The sequence below is a fragment of the Mobula hypostoma genome, chromosome 11 (genome assembly GCF_963921235.1).
Source record: "Mobula hypostoma chromosome 11, sMobHyp1.1, whole genome shotgun sequence".
NCBI classification, from domain to species: domain Eukaryota; kingdom Metazoa; phylum Chordata; class Chondrichthyes; order Myliobatiformes; family Myliobatidae; genus Mobula; species Mobula hypostoma.
Window position 1 is genome coordinate 52,764,443 of NC_086107.1, and position 18,118 is coordinate 52,782,560.

Genomic DNA, 18,118 nt, shown 5'->3' on the forward strand with positions numbered 1-18,118 from the left:
TTGTTCTCAATTATCTAATCGCGCACATTGTTCCGGGTGTCTGAACTTTACTTCTGTTTGAGGTGATCAAGTGGTCTTTGTCTCGGACTATCACTGTTGCTGGGCATGTGACTGTGGGGGGCGGCTAAAGAATTGTTTTCTGCATACGTGACAAAGATGGTATAAAAACTCTGTATCTCTGTGCTTCGGCAGAGAGAACTCAGCGGCTGACTCTGTGAGAGTGCAGAAGGAGGGCTCTCTCTTGTAGCTTGCTACTAATAACAGTGGAAAAGAATCAACTGTGGTACTTGTTTCATTACATCGGGTTGATCACCGTTGACAACAGGACAATTTACAAAGACCCATTAACCTACCAACTGGTACATCTTTGGACTGTGGGAGGAAACTGAAGCACCCAGAGGAAACCCACGCAGTCAATGAAAAAGCATACATACTGTTCACAAACAACGGTGGGAATTGAACCTAGGTCACTGGTACTGTAAGACGCTGTGCTAACCACCACGCTGTCTCTGGTAGGTCGTTCCCACCTCCCAATCAAAAGCAAACTAGACATGCAAAGAGTTGATATTGGACCACAACTACTGCAAGGGCGAATAAATAAGTTTAAGCCAAGCAGCAATTTGTGGGAGCAGCCATGGTTGGAGTCAGACAGGGTTAGAGTGTGGAACAGAGGCCTTGGCTCAAGAGGCTTCACCGAAAAGAGGCAGGGGTTAGGTTGAGGATTCTGTCAGGTTTCACTTTATTTGTCTATTAGTTCCTCACTAGAGTAGTCAGAATGGATCCTAGAACAAAGGTGTGCTCCTCATGCGAGAACTCCCAGTCTCCCTGACTGCTACATCTGCAAGAAGTGCATCTGGGTACAGATCCTTGCAGGTCACATCAGGGAACTGCAGCTGCAGCTGGATGACTTTCAGTTCAGCTGGGAAAATAAGAAAGTAATCGCCAAGAGGTACCAGGAGGTAGTCAGATCTAACTTGCAAAAGGCAGGTGGCTGGGGGACTGTCAGGAGAGGGAAAGGGAATAGAACAGTGCAGAGTATCCCTGTGGCCATTTCCCTCAATAACAAATATCCTGCTTTGGACACTGTGGGAGGGGTGACCTATCAGGGAAAGCCACAGCGACCAGGTCTCTGGGAACGTGAGAGGAGGAGTGCAGTGGTGCTAGGGGATTTTGCGGCTGTGAACGAAACTCCTGAAAGGTTTGTTGCCTCCCAGGTGCCACGTCAAGGGATATCTCAAATTTTAAGGGGGAGGGTGAGCAGCTTAATATGTGGTACATATTGGTACTAATGACATAGGTAGGAAAGGGGATGAGGTACTGAAGAGAAAATATACTAAGTTAGGTAGGAAGCTGAAAAGCAGGACCTCAAAGGTGGTAATCTCTGGATCGCTGCCTGTAGCATGCACCACTGATGGTAAGAATTGGATGCTTTGGCAGATGAATGTGTGGCTGAAGAATTGGTGTAGGGGTTGGGTTACAGTTTTGTGGATCACTGGGATCTCTTCTGGGGAAGCTGTAACCCAAACAAAAGGGATGGGTTACACCTGAACTTGAGGAGCAAGTTTGCTAGACCTGTGGGGAGGTTTTAAACTAGTGTGGCAGAGGTATGAGTCACAAGGGCAGGAATGGCTGTGTGAGTTGCAGGGTTTAAACGTTTCAAAAGGATCAGGGAGAGATGCAATAAGAGGTGGGGGACTGCAATTGCAATCTGGGATAGTATTATAACTGCAGAAAGGGATGATGTCATGACAGGATCATTAGAATCAGGAAGGGAGTATTCGATAAACCCCGAATAGCAACAGAAATACTGAGGGGCAAATTGGCAGGCAGGCTTGGAAAGGCGCAAAAATAACAGGATTGTTGTCATGGGTGACTTCAACTTCTATAAAATTGATTGGCACCTCCTTAATGTTAAAAGATTAGATGGAGTGGATTTTGTTAGTATGTCCAGGAAGGATTCCTGACACATTATGTACACAGGCTGACTAGAAGAGAGGCCATACTGGATCTGGTATTAGACAATGAAACTGGTCAGGAGACAGATCTCTTGGTTGGTGAGTATTTTGGGACAGTGACCACAACTCCCTAACCTTCAATATAGCCTTTTTTTATAGATACAGCAGATGGTAAGGGGAAGTGTCTAATTGGTGGGGATGGGTGCAAATTAAGGTTTAGGAATCAAGGACCAGGCAGAGCTTCAGAGAGTTACAAGGTAATCAGAAGTTTATCACCACCAGGACTACACATCATCTCTGAAGCGTCCTTCCTGTAGCTATCCAGCTTCTCAACAAAACTCACTCAGGTGTCCCTGCACAACACCCTTTAAATGGTCTTTCTTGCTGTGCTTGTTCTGTTGATAATTATTTAGATTGTTCATATGTTCCACATTTATTGAAGTTTAGTTATTGACATTTGTGATAATTGTTGATTGCTCATGGCTGTTTGCATTATTACCTTGCAAATTGTTGGTTGCTGTTGCGTTGTCTGTTATGATATTGTCCTGTGATTTATGTTTGGCACCAAACTACATTCAGTTCTGAACGCAAACAACAGGAATTCTGCAGATGCTGGAAATTCAAGCAACACACATCAAAGTTGCTGGTGAACATAGCAGGCCAGGTAGCATCTCTAGGAAGAGGTGCAGTCGACGTTTCAGGCCGAGACCCTTCGTCAGGACTAACTGAAGGAAGAGTGAGTAAGAGATTTGAAAGTTGGAAAGGGAGGGGGAGATCCAAAATGATAGGAGAAGACAGGAGGGGGAGGGATGGAGCCAAGAGCTGGACAGGTGATTGGCAAAAGGGATACAGAGGATCATGGGACAGGAGGTCCGGGAAGAAAGACAAGGGGGGGGGGAACCCAGAGGATGGGCAAGGGGTATAGTCAGAGTGACAGAGGGAGAAAAAGGAGAGTGAGAGTGGCCTCCTCTACTGTAGCCAGAGAAAGCAGGATCTCCCAGTGGCCACACATTTTAATTCCACATCCCATTCCCATTCTGACATGTCTATCCATGGCCTCCTCTACTGTAAAGATGAAGCCACACTCAAGTTGGAGGAACAACACCTTATATTCCGTCTGGGTAGCCTCCAACCTGATGGCATGAACATCGACTTCTCTAACTTCCGCTAAGGCCCCACCTCCCCCTCGTACCCCATCTGTTACTTATTTTTATACACACATTCTTTCTCTCACTCTCCTTTTTCTCCCTCTGTCCCTCTGAATATACCCCTTGCCCATCCTCTGGGTTCCCCGCCCCCCCCCGGTCTTTCTTCCTGGACCTCCTGTCCCATGATCCTCTCGTATCCCTTTTGCCAATCACCTGTCCAGCTCTTGGCTCCATCCCTCCCCCTCCTGTCTTCTCCTATCATTTTGCATCTCCCCCTCCCCCTCCAGCTTTCAAATCCCTTACTCACTCTTCCTTCAGTTAGTCCTGACGAAGGGTCTCGGCCTGAAACGTCGACTGCACCTCTTCCTAGAGGTGCTGCCTGGCCTGCTGCGTTCACCAGCAACTTTGATGTGTGTTGCTACAATCAGTTCTGGTATGTTTCATATACTGGCAATAAAGTGATTCTGAAAGACACTTAAAAATTGTTTTATAAGAGCTGGAAAGGGACATGAGAAGGTCTTGGTGAGTGGGATTCAGGAAAACCCCAAGATGTTCTACACACATGTGAAGTACAAGAGGATGGTTAAAGTGAAGGTAGAACCAATCAGGAATAAAGAAAATGTGCTGGAGTTGGAGGAGGTAGAGGAGGTTCTTGATGAATACTTTGCTTTAGTATTCACCAATGAGAGGGACTTTGACAAATATGAGGTCAATGTAGTACAGGCTCATATGCTGGAACATGTTGATCTTAAGAAAGAGGATGTGCCAGGACTCTTGAAAAACATTGAGATAGATAGATCCCCAGGCTGGATGGAATATACCTCCCGGTTACTACCAGAAGTGAGGGAGGAGATCTGCTGCAACTTTGGTGAGGTTCTTTATATCCTTACTGGCCACAGGAGTGCCACCAACAGACTGGAGTGTAGCAAATGATATTTCTTTTTTCAAGGAAGGTAATATGGATAACCATGGGAATTATAGACCAGCGAGTCTTATGTCGGTGATGGGCAAACTATTCCTGTTTCTTCGAGACAGGACTAACAGGCATTAGGAAAAAGTACAGTCTGATCAGTGATAGTCAATATGGCTTTGTGAGGACCAGATCGTGTCTCACGAGCCTGATTTGAGGAAGTGGCAAACCAAACTGATGAAGGCAGAGCAGTAGATGTGGTGTATATGGATTTAAGTAAGGCCGTTGACAAGGTTCCCCATCATAGGCTCATTCAGAAAGTCTGGAGGAAATGGATCCAGGGAAACTTGGCTGTGTGGATATAGAACTGGCTTGTCCACAGAAGGCAGAGGGTGGTTGTAGATGCAACATATTCTGCTAGGAGTTTGGGACCAGTGGTGTGCCACAGGGATCCATTCTGGGACCCTGCTCTTTGTGATTTTTTTCAATAATTTGGATGAGGAAGTGAAAGGGTCAGTTAGTATGTTAGCAGTTGACACAAAAGATGGTGGTGTTGTGGATAGATTAAAAGGTTGTTGTAGGTTATAAAGGGTCATTGATAGGATGCAGAGTTTGCTGAGAAGTACTGATGGAGTTCAAACCCAGAAGAGTGTGAAGTGGTTCATTTTGGAATCTAAAGTAAAATACATGGTTAATGGGAAGATTCTTAATAGTGTGAGAAACAGCGAGATCTTAAGGTCACGTCCACAGATTCTCAACGTTGCTGTGCAAGTTGATTGGGTGGTTAAAAAGGCAAATACTGTGTTGACTTCCATTAGTCAGGGGATTGAATTCAGGAGCCACGAGGTACTCTTGCAGCTCTATAAAAGTGGTTAGAGCACATTTGGAATATTGCTTTTCAGTTCTGGTCACCTCATTATAGAAACAATGTGGAAGCTTTAGAGAGGGTGCAGAGGAGATTTACCAGGATGCCACCTGGATTGGAGAGCACGTCTTATAAGGATAGGTTGAGTGAGCTAGGACTTTTCTCTTTGGAACGAAGGAGGATTAGAAGTGTACAAGCTAATAAGAGGCATTAGAAGCATAAATAGTGTGGACAACCAAGGATAATTTCCCACCCCAGGGCAGAAATAAGGTGGCGTAACTTTTAAGGTGTCTGAAGGGAATTATAGGCAGGGGTGTCAATGGTAGAGTTCTTTTACACAGAGAGTAGTAGGTGCATAGAACACGTTGTCAGGGCTGGTGGCAGATGCAGATACATTCAGGACACTTTGACACTCTTGGATCAGTACATTAATTGCATGTCAAATTTAGCGTGATGTGGAAGAGAGTATTTAAAAGGGCCAGCACAACATTGTGAGCCGATGGGCCTGTACTGTTCTATGTTCCATGTTCTAATTGGCTGCTTTATTTCAATAGCCCAGACTTGGGCAGGGAAATCAAAAAAAGGAAGTGTACAGATAATACAGCACATCACTGTAGTAAACAATTAATAGGATAGGAGCAGATCTCACAAGGAATAAAAAGACTCATGAAATCTATAAGCACAAGGATGCAAAGCAATGTTCCTGAAGGATAGGTCTTCAGGCTGCTCTACTCCTCCCTGACAGTTATACGAGAAGAGGGCATGTTCTGGATGGTGAAAGTCCTTAATGATGGATGGCACCTTCTTGAGGTACTCCCTTTGACGATGTCCTCAATGTGCCTGTGATGAAGCTGGCTGAGTCTACAGTCATCTGGAGCCTCTTGCAATCCTGTGCATTTGACGCTCCAAACCAGGCGGTGATGCAACTAGTCAGTATACTCTCCACCATACATCTACAGAAACTCGCTAGAGTCTTTGGTGACATACCAAATCTCCGTAAGACCATAAGACACAGGAGCAGAATTAGGCCATTCAGCCCATCGAGTCTGTTCCACCATTCCATCATGGCAGATCCCTGATCCCCACTCAACCCCATACACCTGGCTTCCCGCTATATCTTTTGATGCCCTGACCGATCAGGAAATGATCAACTTCAACCTTAAATATACGCATGACAGTCTGTGGCAGAGCATTCCACAGATTCAATACTCTCTGACTAAAAAAATCCTCATCTCCATTTTAAAAAGTTGCCCCTCAAATTTGAGGCTGTGCCCTCTAGTTTCATGCACCCTTACTATAAGGAACATCCTCTCCACATCCACCCTATCAGTAGGTTTCAATGAGATCCTCCCACATTCTTCTAAATTCCAGTGAGTACAGGCCCAAAGCTGCCAAGTGCTCCTCATATGTTAACCCCTTCATTTGAGGAATCATCCTTGTGAACCTCCTCTGGACACTCTCCAATGACAAAACATCCTTTCTGAGATATGGGGCCCAAAACTATTGACAATGCTCTAAGTCAGGGCATCAAAGGTAATGGTGAGAAGGCAGGTGTGTGGGGTTGAGTGGGATCCGGGATCAGCCATGGTGGAATGGTGGAGCAAACTCATGGGTTGAATGGCCTAATTCTGCTCTAATGTCTTATGGTCTTAATCACGGCCTGACTAGTGTCTTATAAAGACTCAGCATTATCTCCTTGCTTTTATATTCTATTCCCTTTGAAATAAATGCCAACATTGCAATTGCCTTCTTTACCACAGACTCAACCTTTAAACTAACCTTCTGGGAGTCTTGCACAATGACTCCTAAGGCCCCCTGCACCTCTGATGTTTGAACCTTCTCTCCATTTAGATAATAGTCCGCACCATTGTTCCTTTTAGCAAAATATATTATCATTCATTTCCCAACACTGTATTCGATCTGCCACTTTTTTGGCCATTCTTCCAATTTGTCTAAGTCCTGCTGCAATTGCATTGCTTCCTCAGCGCTACCTAACCCTCCACCTATCTTCATATCATCCCCAAACTTTACCACAAAGCCATCAATTCCATTATCCCAATCACTGATAAACAATGTGAATAAAGTAGCTGTTCCAATACTGACCCCTGAAGAACAGCACTAGTCATTGGCAGCCAACCAGAAAAGGCCCCTTTTATTCCAACTCACTGCCTCCTGTTATTCATCTGTCCATGCCAGTATCTTTCCTGTAACGCCATAGGATTTTATCTTGTTAAGCAGCCTCATGTGTGGCATGTTATCAAATGCCTTCTGAAAATCCAAGTAAATGACATCTCCTCAAATTCATAAATAAGTTGAGCTGTGGTGTGCCCTTTTTTGTGATTAATCACTGTGTTGGTCCCAGTACATATCCTCTGAGATGTTAACACCCAGGAGGTTAAAGCTATTCACCTTTTTCACCCGAGGACTAGTGCATGTTCTCTTGACTTCCCCTTCCTGAAGTCCACGATCAATTCCTTGACTTGCTGACACCCAGTGTGAAGTTGTTGTTGCAATACCACTCGATCAGCAGATCTATCTCACTCCTCTCCACCTCCTCATCACCATCTGAGATGTTAACACTGACAAGGTCATCTGTAAGGATCGTGTTTGAGTTGTGCTTAGCCACAGTCATGAGGGTAGAGAGAGTACAGAAGTGGCCTAAACACAGATCGCTGAGGTGCACCTGTGTGAATTGTCCAATGTCACCATGGATCCACACTGACTGTGGTATCCTGATGAGGAAGTCAAGGGAAATGAAGGATGTCTCTTCAAAGTCGCAGGATGAGTTAGTAAGAATGACTTAGAAAGTAATATGGCATACTTGGCTTTATAATTTGGCGACAGAAAAGTAAGTACATCATTCAAACCTGTAAGGCCTCCACTGGTGTACTGACCTGAACGCCTCACTCTATAAATCCCTGAAGAAGATTAAGAGAAAGTTTGGCCAAGAAGAGACAGAACTGGGAGTTGTTCTCTTAGCAAAGGAAGTTAACAAGAGATGTAAAAGTTATCAAAACTGTGAAGGCCATAACTGAGTCAGCACAGAGAACTTATTTCAGACAGAAAGTAAGTCAATAGGCAAAGATAATAGATTCAAAATGAACAATAAAACAAACTTGAGGGAAAATGTGAAAATTTTCCCCATAAACACAGCTGGGAAGACCAGGAAATCAGTGTTTGACAATGTGGTAAAATCAGGTTTCACAACACTCTTTACAATGCACTTGGACATGTATTTGAACAGGACTTGTCAGCAGAACCGAGGGATTTGAAGAATTGTTTCAGAATCAGCCATATTCAGAACTGCCAAATGGCCCCCTGCTGTAAGATTCCACTATTTTCTGAAAGGCATCATCCATACACTGTCTCAGCTGTAATAGACAGTGGAGGGGACAACTCAGCATAGAACAGAAACTTACTCAGCAACTGTGACACACTTACCCATGAATTTAACAAGAGCAGTTTCAAAACAAGATTTAAAAGGTCACTGAAAACTACATGGGTAATGACAACTTCATTCAGTTTGGGTAATTGCACCATGAGTCCAGAGCCAGGGACCCTACGTCATCACTTCATCTGAGGAGTAAGAGGAAAGGCTAAATGGCTTTTCAGTTAATGACTAAGTCAATTTCATTTGTCTGTAATTTAACAACCCAACTTCTCTTATAGTCAGCTGTATAATACCCAAATTTGCTGTAGTTTCACGGATTAATACACCAGCCAAATGTATTTCACTGTAAGTTTATGGGATGAAGTTGTCCACAATAAGATTCCAATCTAAAACAACATTAGAGCTTTCTGTAGAGAGTACCATCCACTGTAGATCATTCTGCTCTTTCGATAAATCCACTTGCAGATGACGAAAGGTAGCTGACTGAAAATTAGAATGTCACTGTAAAGTTCTGAAACAGTCTACTGAAATGTAGTCTCCATATTTTCATAGGGTAGAATGGAGTCTTATTCTATATATAATCCATATTTAACAGGTCCAGGAGTATTGTTGAGCAGAATAAAACAATTATATTTGGAGTGCACTTATAGTCTTAGAATCAATTCTATTTGACCATGTACTGGTCAGTGATGTGATGGTGACAAAGTGCAGAAGAGGAATAACATGGGAGCAAATGGAGTGAGAAACAAAAGGAGTGCACAATTACTTGAAAGATAAAGATGTTGCCTTTGAATTTATCAAAGGAATACATGAACTATAAATACATTACAGTTTCCATGGTTACTGCCACAACTGCCCAGCAGATTACAGAACACCGATGCAACAAAAAATAAAATTAAAACATCTAGTCTCCACTTCTGGAGCAGCAGATGTGACTAGTAGAAAATGCAACTACAGTTAAAAGATGGACTGACCGGCAGGAGGCAAAGAGTGGGAATAAAGGAGGCATTTCAGTTGGCTGCTGACGACTAGTGGTGTTCCACAGGGGTCGGTGTTGGGACCGCATCTCTTCACATTATTTGTTTGGCGGAATTGTGGTTAAGTTTGAGGATTATACAAAGATAAACGGGGGGGGGTGGGGGACGGGGACAGATAGTGTAGAGGAAATAGGGAGTCTGCAGATGGACTTAGACACACTGGGAGAATGGGCAAATGTGGCAGATGGAATACAATATAGGGAAGTGTATGGTCATGCACTTTGCTAAAAGGAATAAAGGCGTAACCTATTTTCTAAACAGGGAGACAATTTAGAAATCAGAGAAGCAAAGCGATTTGGGAGTCCTCATGCAGGAATCCCTAAAGGTTAACTTGCAGGTTTGCGTTGGTGGTAAGGAAGGCAAACACATTGTTAGCATTCATTTTGAGAGGACCAGAATATAAAAGCAAGGTTTGTAATGTTGAGGCTTTATAAGACACTGGTGAGGCCTTACTTGGAGAATTATGAGCAGTTTTGGGCCCCTTATTTACAAAAGGATGTGCTGAAACTGGAGAGGGTTCAAATGAGGTTTACGAAAATGATTCTGAGATTGAAAGGTATATCATATGAGGAGCATTAAATGGCTCTGGTCCTGTACTCATGGCAGTTTAGATGAAAGAGAGGATCTCATTTAAAGCTATCAAATATTGAAAGACCTAGATAGAGTGTACATGGAATGGATGTTTCCTATAGTTGCAGAGTCCAGGATCAGAGGGAACAGCCTCAGAATACAAGATGCCCCTTCAGAATAGAGATGAGGAGGAATTTATTTAGCTAGAGGAATATGTTGTGGAATACATTGCCACAGATGCCTGTGGAGGCCATGTCATTGGGTGCATTTAAGGAGGAAGGTGATAGGTTCTTGATTAGTACGAGTGTCAAAGATTACGTGGAGAAGGCAGGAGAATGGTTTGACAGAGATATAAATCAGTTATGATGGGATGGAGGAGCAGACTTGATGGGCTGAATGGCCTAATTCTGCTCCTTTGTCTTATGGTTACAGGGACTTACTTACTAACCGTTATGCCACTGGCATTTAGGGCAGCAATGAAGGGCCTCCATCTCTGGCAGTGTTCAGGGCTTCCTTCATCATGTCAGTAGCTTCCTCTCAGTTTTCACTACTGTAAGTCATGCCAGTTCTAGCTGGAGACTCAGCAATACCGTCACACTCAGATGCAGGATTCTTCATTGCTGTTTCCATAACAATTTTGTTTTATGAATCAGTGTTGTTAGTCCTGAGCTGAACCCCCAAACCTGGAGGACTGGTGGACCACTCTTAGTCTAGCCTCTACCCTTTGACCTGTTTAGCATGGGTGACCCTACAAGAGAAGCAAAGCATAAATCCCTGACCACAGCCAACGTAGCTCTCTGGGTCATTGAGGCATGCAAATCTCCGAACCCTATGATAAGGTTGTGGTCCTCTTGGAGGGGTTACAGGTAGAAGGCAGGAGAATAGGGCAGAGTGCAACAATGATGAATGGCAGAACATACCCGATGGGCCCAATGGCCTAATTCTGTTCCTCCATCTTATGGTCTTACGGTTTTATGGAAAAGAAAGCATGAGCAGAGGAGGCAACTTGTGAATTGTTCAGGCAATTGGGGTACAGATTGAATCTAGAAGACAGATCCTTTGATGCGTTGTTTCACTGAGGAACACCTACAGCAAGAGCCAAATGCATATCAGTTTTCCAAAAATTTGAAAAGGATTTGGAATGCAGTGCTAACATGGTGAGTGATTAAGCAAAAATCATTACTCTTGATGAAAGTCCCAAGATAGATGACAATCCAATTGTTGGTATCCTTTGCATTCTATGAAAAAGAGAATGAAATTGCAAGAGGTGCTGGAAAACCTGCATTGAATGTGTGTAGGTAATTGTCTCTTTCTCACTGTATGGATTGGCTAAGTTCCCAAAATTAGCGAGTCTGGACATCTAACTATATCTTTTGACTGAGGAATTATAATAAATAAAGTTAACTGCTTTTGCCAAATGCAAATAAAAACACTCTTGAAATGAACCAACAGTAGAATCTGACAAATCTAGTAGTACCCATGCTACACCTGAGATGACAGCATTACAAGGACACTTAATCATCCATCATATCTAAATAACTCAGTGGAATCTCTTCAATACAACCTACATTGATGCTAGAAAGTTTGTGAACCCTGTAGAATTTTCTCTATTCTGCATAAATATGACCTAAAGTGTAATCAGATCTTCATGCAAGTCCTAAAACTAGATAGAGTACCCAATGAAATAAATAACACAAAAACCATATACTTGTTCATTTATTTATTGAGAAAAATTATCCAATATCAATGTATTTGTTGGAAAAAGTATGTGAACCTTTGCATTCAGTATTTGGTGTGACCCCCTTGTTCAGCAATAACTACAACCAAACATAACTGTTAATCAGTCCTACACAGGAAGAATTTTAGACTCTTCCTCCTTACAAAACTGCTTCATCTCTGGGATGTTGGTGGGCTTCCTTGCATGAACTGCTTGCTTCAGGTCCTTCTACAACTTTTCTATAGGATTAAGGTCAGGACTTTGACTTAGGCATTCCAAAACACATTTTTTTTTTCTCTTTAAACCACTCTGTTGTTGATTTAATCTTGTCTTTCGGATCATTGTCTTGCTGCATTAACCAATTCTATTAAGCTTCAAGTGATGGACTGCTACCCTGACATTTTCCTATAAAATGTCTTGATACAATTTTGAATTCATTGTTCCCTCAATGATTGCAAGCTGTCCAGGAGCTGAAGGAGCAAAGCAGCCCCAAACCATAATGCTCCTTCCACCATGCTTCACGGGATGAGGTTTTGGTGTTGGTCTGCAGTGCCCTTTTCCCTCCAAACATAGCAATGTACATTTCTGCCAAAAAGTTTAACTTTTGTCTCATCTGTCCACAGAACATTGTCCCAGGAGCATTGCAGAACATCCAGGTGGTCTTTTGCAAACCTCGCCGTGCAGCAATGTTTTTTTTGGCGAACACCTCCTCAGTGTTCTTCCATGAACACAATTCTTGATCAATGTCTTCCTTATAATGAACACATGAACAGACACTTTAGCAAGTTCTAGGGACTTCTGTAGGTCTTTTGCTGTTACCCTTCATTCTTTATTACCTCCTTCCACATGGCACATTGTGCTTTTGGTGTTATCTTTGCAGGATGCCCACTCCTAGGGACAGCACCAACAGTACTGAGTTTCTTCCATTTGTAGACAATTTCTCTTACTGTGGACTAATGAATACTCAGGTCTTTAGAAATGCTTTTGTAGCCTTTTCCAGCTTCATGCATCTCTACAATTCTTCTAAAGTGCACTGAATGTTGTTTTGATCTTTCTTGAGAGGAGCAGGCTTTGTCGGCAACTTGACTTTGTGTGTCTTTTTCATAGGGCCGCACACCTCTACAACCCACACCTCCAATCTCATCTCATTGACTGAAACTCCTGACTTCAAATAGCTTCTGTGGAAGGTAGTACTCCAGAGGTTCACATACTTTTTCCAATAAATACATGTAATATTGGATCATTTGTTTCAATAAATAAATGAACAAGTATAATTTCTTCCTGTTATTTATTTAATTGAGTTCTCTTAATCTAGTTTTAGGACTTAAGTGAAGATCTGATCACAATTTTGCAGAAAAATTTTATTTATGCAGAAAAAGAGAAAGTTCTACGGGGTTGACAAACTTTCTAGCACCACTGTATGGTATATATACATACACAAGTACAACAACATTTCATTAGATCAGTTCATGAACACTGTTCCCTCTAAGCTGCGCAATTAGGCAGCCACATAGTAACTGAAATGCTCCCCCACACATAGACTTTGTTGCCACACAGCTGGAATTTTATTTTATATAATATTAACATAATTTTGAAATTATGCTAATGTAATTTTGAACTGTTAATATAATTGTGGAATACTGTGTAATTAATGTTGTATTAACATAATCCATAAATTTTCTAAATAATAAATGTATCACAATATTTTAGAGCAACATATTCACATTGTCATTGTTTCAAGTTACAACACTTAGAAATTGTAACAATAAAAACAGAATGGAAGCCTGTAGCTCATTGTTACTAAACTGCTGGCCTGCTGAATGCCAATGCCATCCAGTCAAAACATTTTTTTTGCCACTGTGCCAGTCAGTCATTTCGACTGCCTGACATTGTTTACGTGTTGTAACTTGTGGTTTGTGTTTAATGTGCATATTACAAACAAAAAAATCAAGTGCCACACAGTTTTCAGACCATGTAAAAGTTTCCTGCTCAGAGCAATGGTTGGTCCGCACAGCTGTTAAAAAACGAGGGAATATTGTACCATGAATATGGTATCCCAATCCTATGATGGCTGCTTTACCCATGAAGGAGGCAATCTGGTGCAATTCGAAGTTTCCCATGAATTAGCCAATCTCAAGATGTAACTATAAGTCAGAACTCAATAATCAATATTGTGCTAAAAGTCCAAACCATTAGATATTAGTTATATACCTGAAATATACTATCTCCCATAAATGAAGAGTCTGGTAATACACACAGTCTAAGTTCACATAAACCACGGACATCTGTGGAACTATGTCCCAGCAAAAATACAGCAATTTCAACAGGGGATGGGAATTGGACACAGTAAAAAGGTGGTTATGTGTAGCAATTTGAAAATTTCAGATTATTAGCAATAATTTACTCCAGAGAAACCAATTAAATTAATATATTATAATAGTAAAATAATAATTTTACCTGAATGAATTAAGTAGTACTTAATAGAGTCAAATATTGTCATAAGTAAGTAAAACAATTTCGGCTTTTTAATGTAACATGAAATGAGAGGGTTTTGGAGATTACGTTCTAAATCAGAATTAATTTATCGGTGACGTTGATGATGATACTGAACAACGTGACTGAAAACATCATCTTATCGTGTGGGATTCCTGGGTTTTTGAAGATTTTGAAGTGAATATTTTTGAAACTGCAAACAGCGAACCCATTCACGCGTTTTGTGAAAACCATAATGATCGCCTTGAAGATTATGCTTGATTGCATATTTTAAACGATCCCCTTTCCCGATTAAGTTCTGTTTTCACCAGGAGCATTTTAGTATTCACATGTAAACCTGGCTTGGTGTTGTAGCTCCGACAGCTCGCCCCTCAAAAGAACAAGCACGATGTCACAGCTTCATATGACCGAGAGTAACTCTGCATTCTTGAACTCAAGTAACCCCGGGCCCCTGCCAAAATCTGGTGCTCCGTGCCTCGTATTGAAAAAAAATTCAAACCTGTAAAGCAGCTTGCACTCATCTGGGGTTAAAAACACCAGAATTTTGGAAAGAACGCCAATAAATGTTGTTAGACTCAAATATTACAACAAAGAATTCTTGGGCCACAATATACCGGCACAAGTGGCAGAAAATGCATCCCTCCATGAATGGAACGCGTTTATTTGACACGCGTTCAGCTTCTCTTTAATACACATCGAGACGATCTCCTTACCGTGGCGTCCTCTCCGGCATAGTGACTGATAACCCGTATCCCTCCCGGATGTTTTAGAGCCCAGTTGGTGATGTTGTATACCTTCCTATCAATCACTAGCCACTTGTCCGTCCTGCTATTGTGCTTCTGGATCTCTTCCCACGTGTAATGGGTTAGTTTTTTCTCGCATTCTCCCTCTTCTTCTCCTTGTTCTCCACCTTTCCCCATGCTAGCCTTTCTCTACTTGCTCCTTCACGTTAGTTTCTCTCTCTCTCTTTCTTTCTCTCACTCGCTCTCTCTCTGGCGCCTTTTCACACTCGCTCTCTCTTTCTTTCTCTCACACACTCGCTCTCTCTCTTTCTCTCCCACACACTCGCTCTCTCTCTTTCTCTCTCACACACTCGCTCTCTCTTTCTCTCCCACACACTCGCTCTCTCTTTCTCTCACACACACTCTCTCTCTCACTTTCCCTCCCTCCTCTCTCTCTCTCTCTCTCTCTTTACCTGTTATCTAAGCTCTAGCTCTTCATCTTATACTTCCAGCCCGCCCAGCAACATCCTACAAGAATTAACCATTAATACGATGCTGTATCCTAGGGTGATCAGCAGAGTTTTTGGACCAATCAAGTCGCTGTATCACTGCTCTCATCGGCAGGCATTGGTTCAGTCCTGATCTTTCGAACTAGTTGGAGGCTGATACTTATTTAAGAGTTTTCAAGTGAATCTCAATCCAACGAAATTGCGGCTGAAGCAGTTTTAGTAAAGTCCCTTTCCCGATTTGCACAAATTACTAGTCTTCCCAATTTTTTAAAATTTCTTCCTCCTTTGAGTCCGGCCACACGGGAACGCTTCATGGGCAGATTCAAATGCTACCGACCCGCTGCTCCGGGGCGCCATCAATTTGGATTGCTTCAACTCCGCGTTACAAACTGTAATTATATTTATGCTAATGCATACACCTCATGTTGAAGCTGAAATGCTTTTCCCAGCCCGAACTCTTTCCACATTGTCCGGAGGGAATCGAACTGTAACGGGACAGCTCGCTGCACAAATGCTCCGGAAAAATCCATTCAACGTTGACATTGTGATGATAGCATTCAAAAACGTTATCAAGTGATTTATTTTCATTGTTGCTACAATGAAACTGAACCACAAACACGAGAAATTTTGCAGATGCTGGAAATTCAAGCAACACACATCAAAGTTGCTGGTGAACGCAGCAGGCCAGGCAGCATCTCTAGGAAGAGGTACAGTCCACGTTTCAGGCCGAGACCCTTCCCCTGAAACGTCGACTGTACCTCTTCCCAGAGATGCTACCTGGCCTGCTGCGTTCACCAGCAACTTTGATGTATGAAACTGAACTGTACTGTTTTCGAAACGCAAGAAGCAAAAATCCGCAGGTGTGGAGAGGAAACAAAATCAAAGTGCTGGAAATACTCAGTGGGCAGCTTCTGTGAAGGGAGGGAGCGGTGAGTTAGTATTTCAGAGCAATGACCGTCCAATAATCAGAACTGGAATTCTGAGAAACCAAAATGGAGATGCTGGAACCTAAAATTAAAATGAAAATGCTGAAAGAACTCAGCCAGTCAGACAGCTGAACTTCCTGGGGGTCCCTCACCTGAAACATGAACTCTTTTTTGTTCCTGGAGATGCTGCTTGAATGGCTGAGCTCTTCAGGCATGTGTTTTTTAAAAAAAATATTGAGAACACAACCATACATTGCCCAGAGATAGAGCGCTGGAGAGGGATGTCACTGGAGACCATGGTTGCCTAGGTAGCATACTGCTTTCTGTGATGGCAATCAGACAGAAAAGAAACGAAAGAATGTGGGTAGAACCATGGAAATGGGTGTTTGTCAAAACATGCTGTGAATGCCCTGCCAATCAAACACTTGTTGCTACAGGCGAAGATTTCATGACTGAACTGGCCACCTCTAACATGAACAGGGAAAAAAAAACATGGTTACCTGAAATTATGCAATTCATTCTCTCAAGCCAGGGCAGGAAGTGAAGTACCCTGAGCCTGCTTTGGGTATAGTGGAACCTGGCATGAAGTGGATGATTAGGTGGGAGGAGGTTTATGAAGGAGCCCCCCCACCCTGTCCACTTTCCACAGGGTACCACCAAATACATCTTTAACTCCCCCAACTCTCCCCCCTCCACCTTCTGCATGGACTGTTCTCTCCATGCTTCCGTTATCCATTCACCCCTCCCCACTGATTTCCCTCCGGGCACTTCTCCCTGCAAGCAGAGCAAGTGTTGCTCCTGCCTATTGGTCTCCTCCCTCACCACCATTCAGGGCCCCAAACAGTCCTTCCATTACTTCACCTGTAATTCTGTCGGGATCGTCTACTGCATCTGGTGCAGCCTCCTCTACATCAATGAGGCCCAACGTAGATTGGGGAACCGCTTTGTCGAACACCTTCATTCCATACATAACAAGCAGGATATCACGGTGTCCAACCATTTTAATTCTTTTTCCCGTTCCCAGTCTGACATGTGGCCTCCTGTGGTGCCATGTTGAGGCCACTCTCAGGCTGGAGGAGCAACACCTCATATTTCATCGCGCTAGCCTCCAACCTTACAGATGAACATCAATTTCTATAACTTACAGTAATTTCTCCATCTCCGTCTGATTTTTCATTCCCCATTCTGGCTTTTCTCTTACCCCTTCTCACTTGTCTATTACCTCTCTCTGGTTCCCCTCTTCCTTCCCTTTTTCCCATGGTCCATTCTCCTCTCCTATCAGATTCCTTCTTCATCAGCTCTTTAAGTTTTCCACCTGCCGGCTCCCAGCTTCTCACTTCATCCCTATTCCCTCACGCACATACCTTCCCCTTCACCTGGCATCACCTATCACCTTCCAGCTTGTACTGCTGCCCCACCCCCCACATTCTTATTCTGCCTTTTCCTCCCTTCCTTTCCATGATGAAGGGTCTCGTTCCTTTCCATAGACGCCACCTGGTCCGCCGAGTTCCTCCAGCATGTTGTATTTGTTTCTCTATCTCAGCACTACTTACACTGAGTCCTAAAAGCATCGTCAGTGTGCCTTTTCATCCATCCAACAATCTCTTTGACCCCCTACCTCAGGCAGGGGGAACTATCGCATTAGGGCAAGAACTGTCAGGATGGGAAAGAGTTTCTTCCCCCAGGCTGTAAGACTACGGAGCTCCGGAGGAGGCCAGGAATTGGGGTTGAGGAGGAGAGAAAAAAAGGATCAGCCATGATTGAGCGCAGAGCAGACTCGATAGGCCAGATGGTCTATTTCTGCTCCTATGTTTTATGGTCTTATTTATGAATCTTATCATATCGTTTCATCACATTTCAAGCTCCAGTAGCGTT

At 43.0% G+C, this 18,118-nt stretch overlaps 1 protein-coding gene across 2 annotated transcripts in view; it reads right to left on the bottom strand.

The window, feature by feature from the left end:
- Positions 1–15,325, bottom strand: part of fads2 (fatty acid desaturase 2) — a 101,376-nt gene extending 86,051 nt beyond the window's left edge. The window contains exon 1 of one of the 2 annotated variants that reach the window (XM_063062038.1): positions 14,800–15,325. In XM_063062038.1, the coding sequence (XP_062918108.1) occupies positions 14,800–15,006 (207 nt within the window). In that variant the 5' untranslated portion in view covers positions 15,007–15,325. The remainder of the gene's footprint in view (positions 1–14,799) is intronic. The other variant, XM_063062037.1, reaches the window with a different exon arrangement.
- Positions 15,326–18,118: the final 2,793 nt, after the last annotated feature.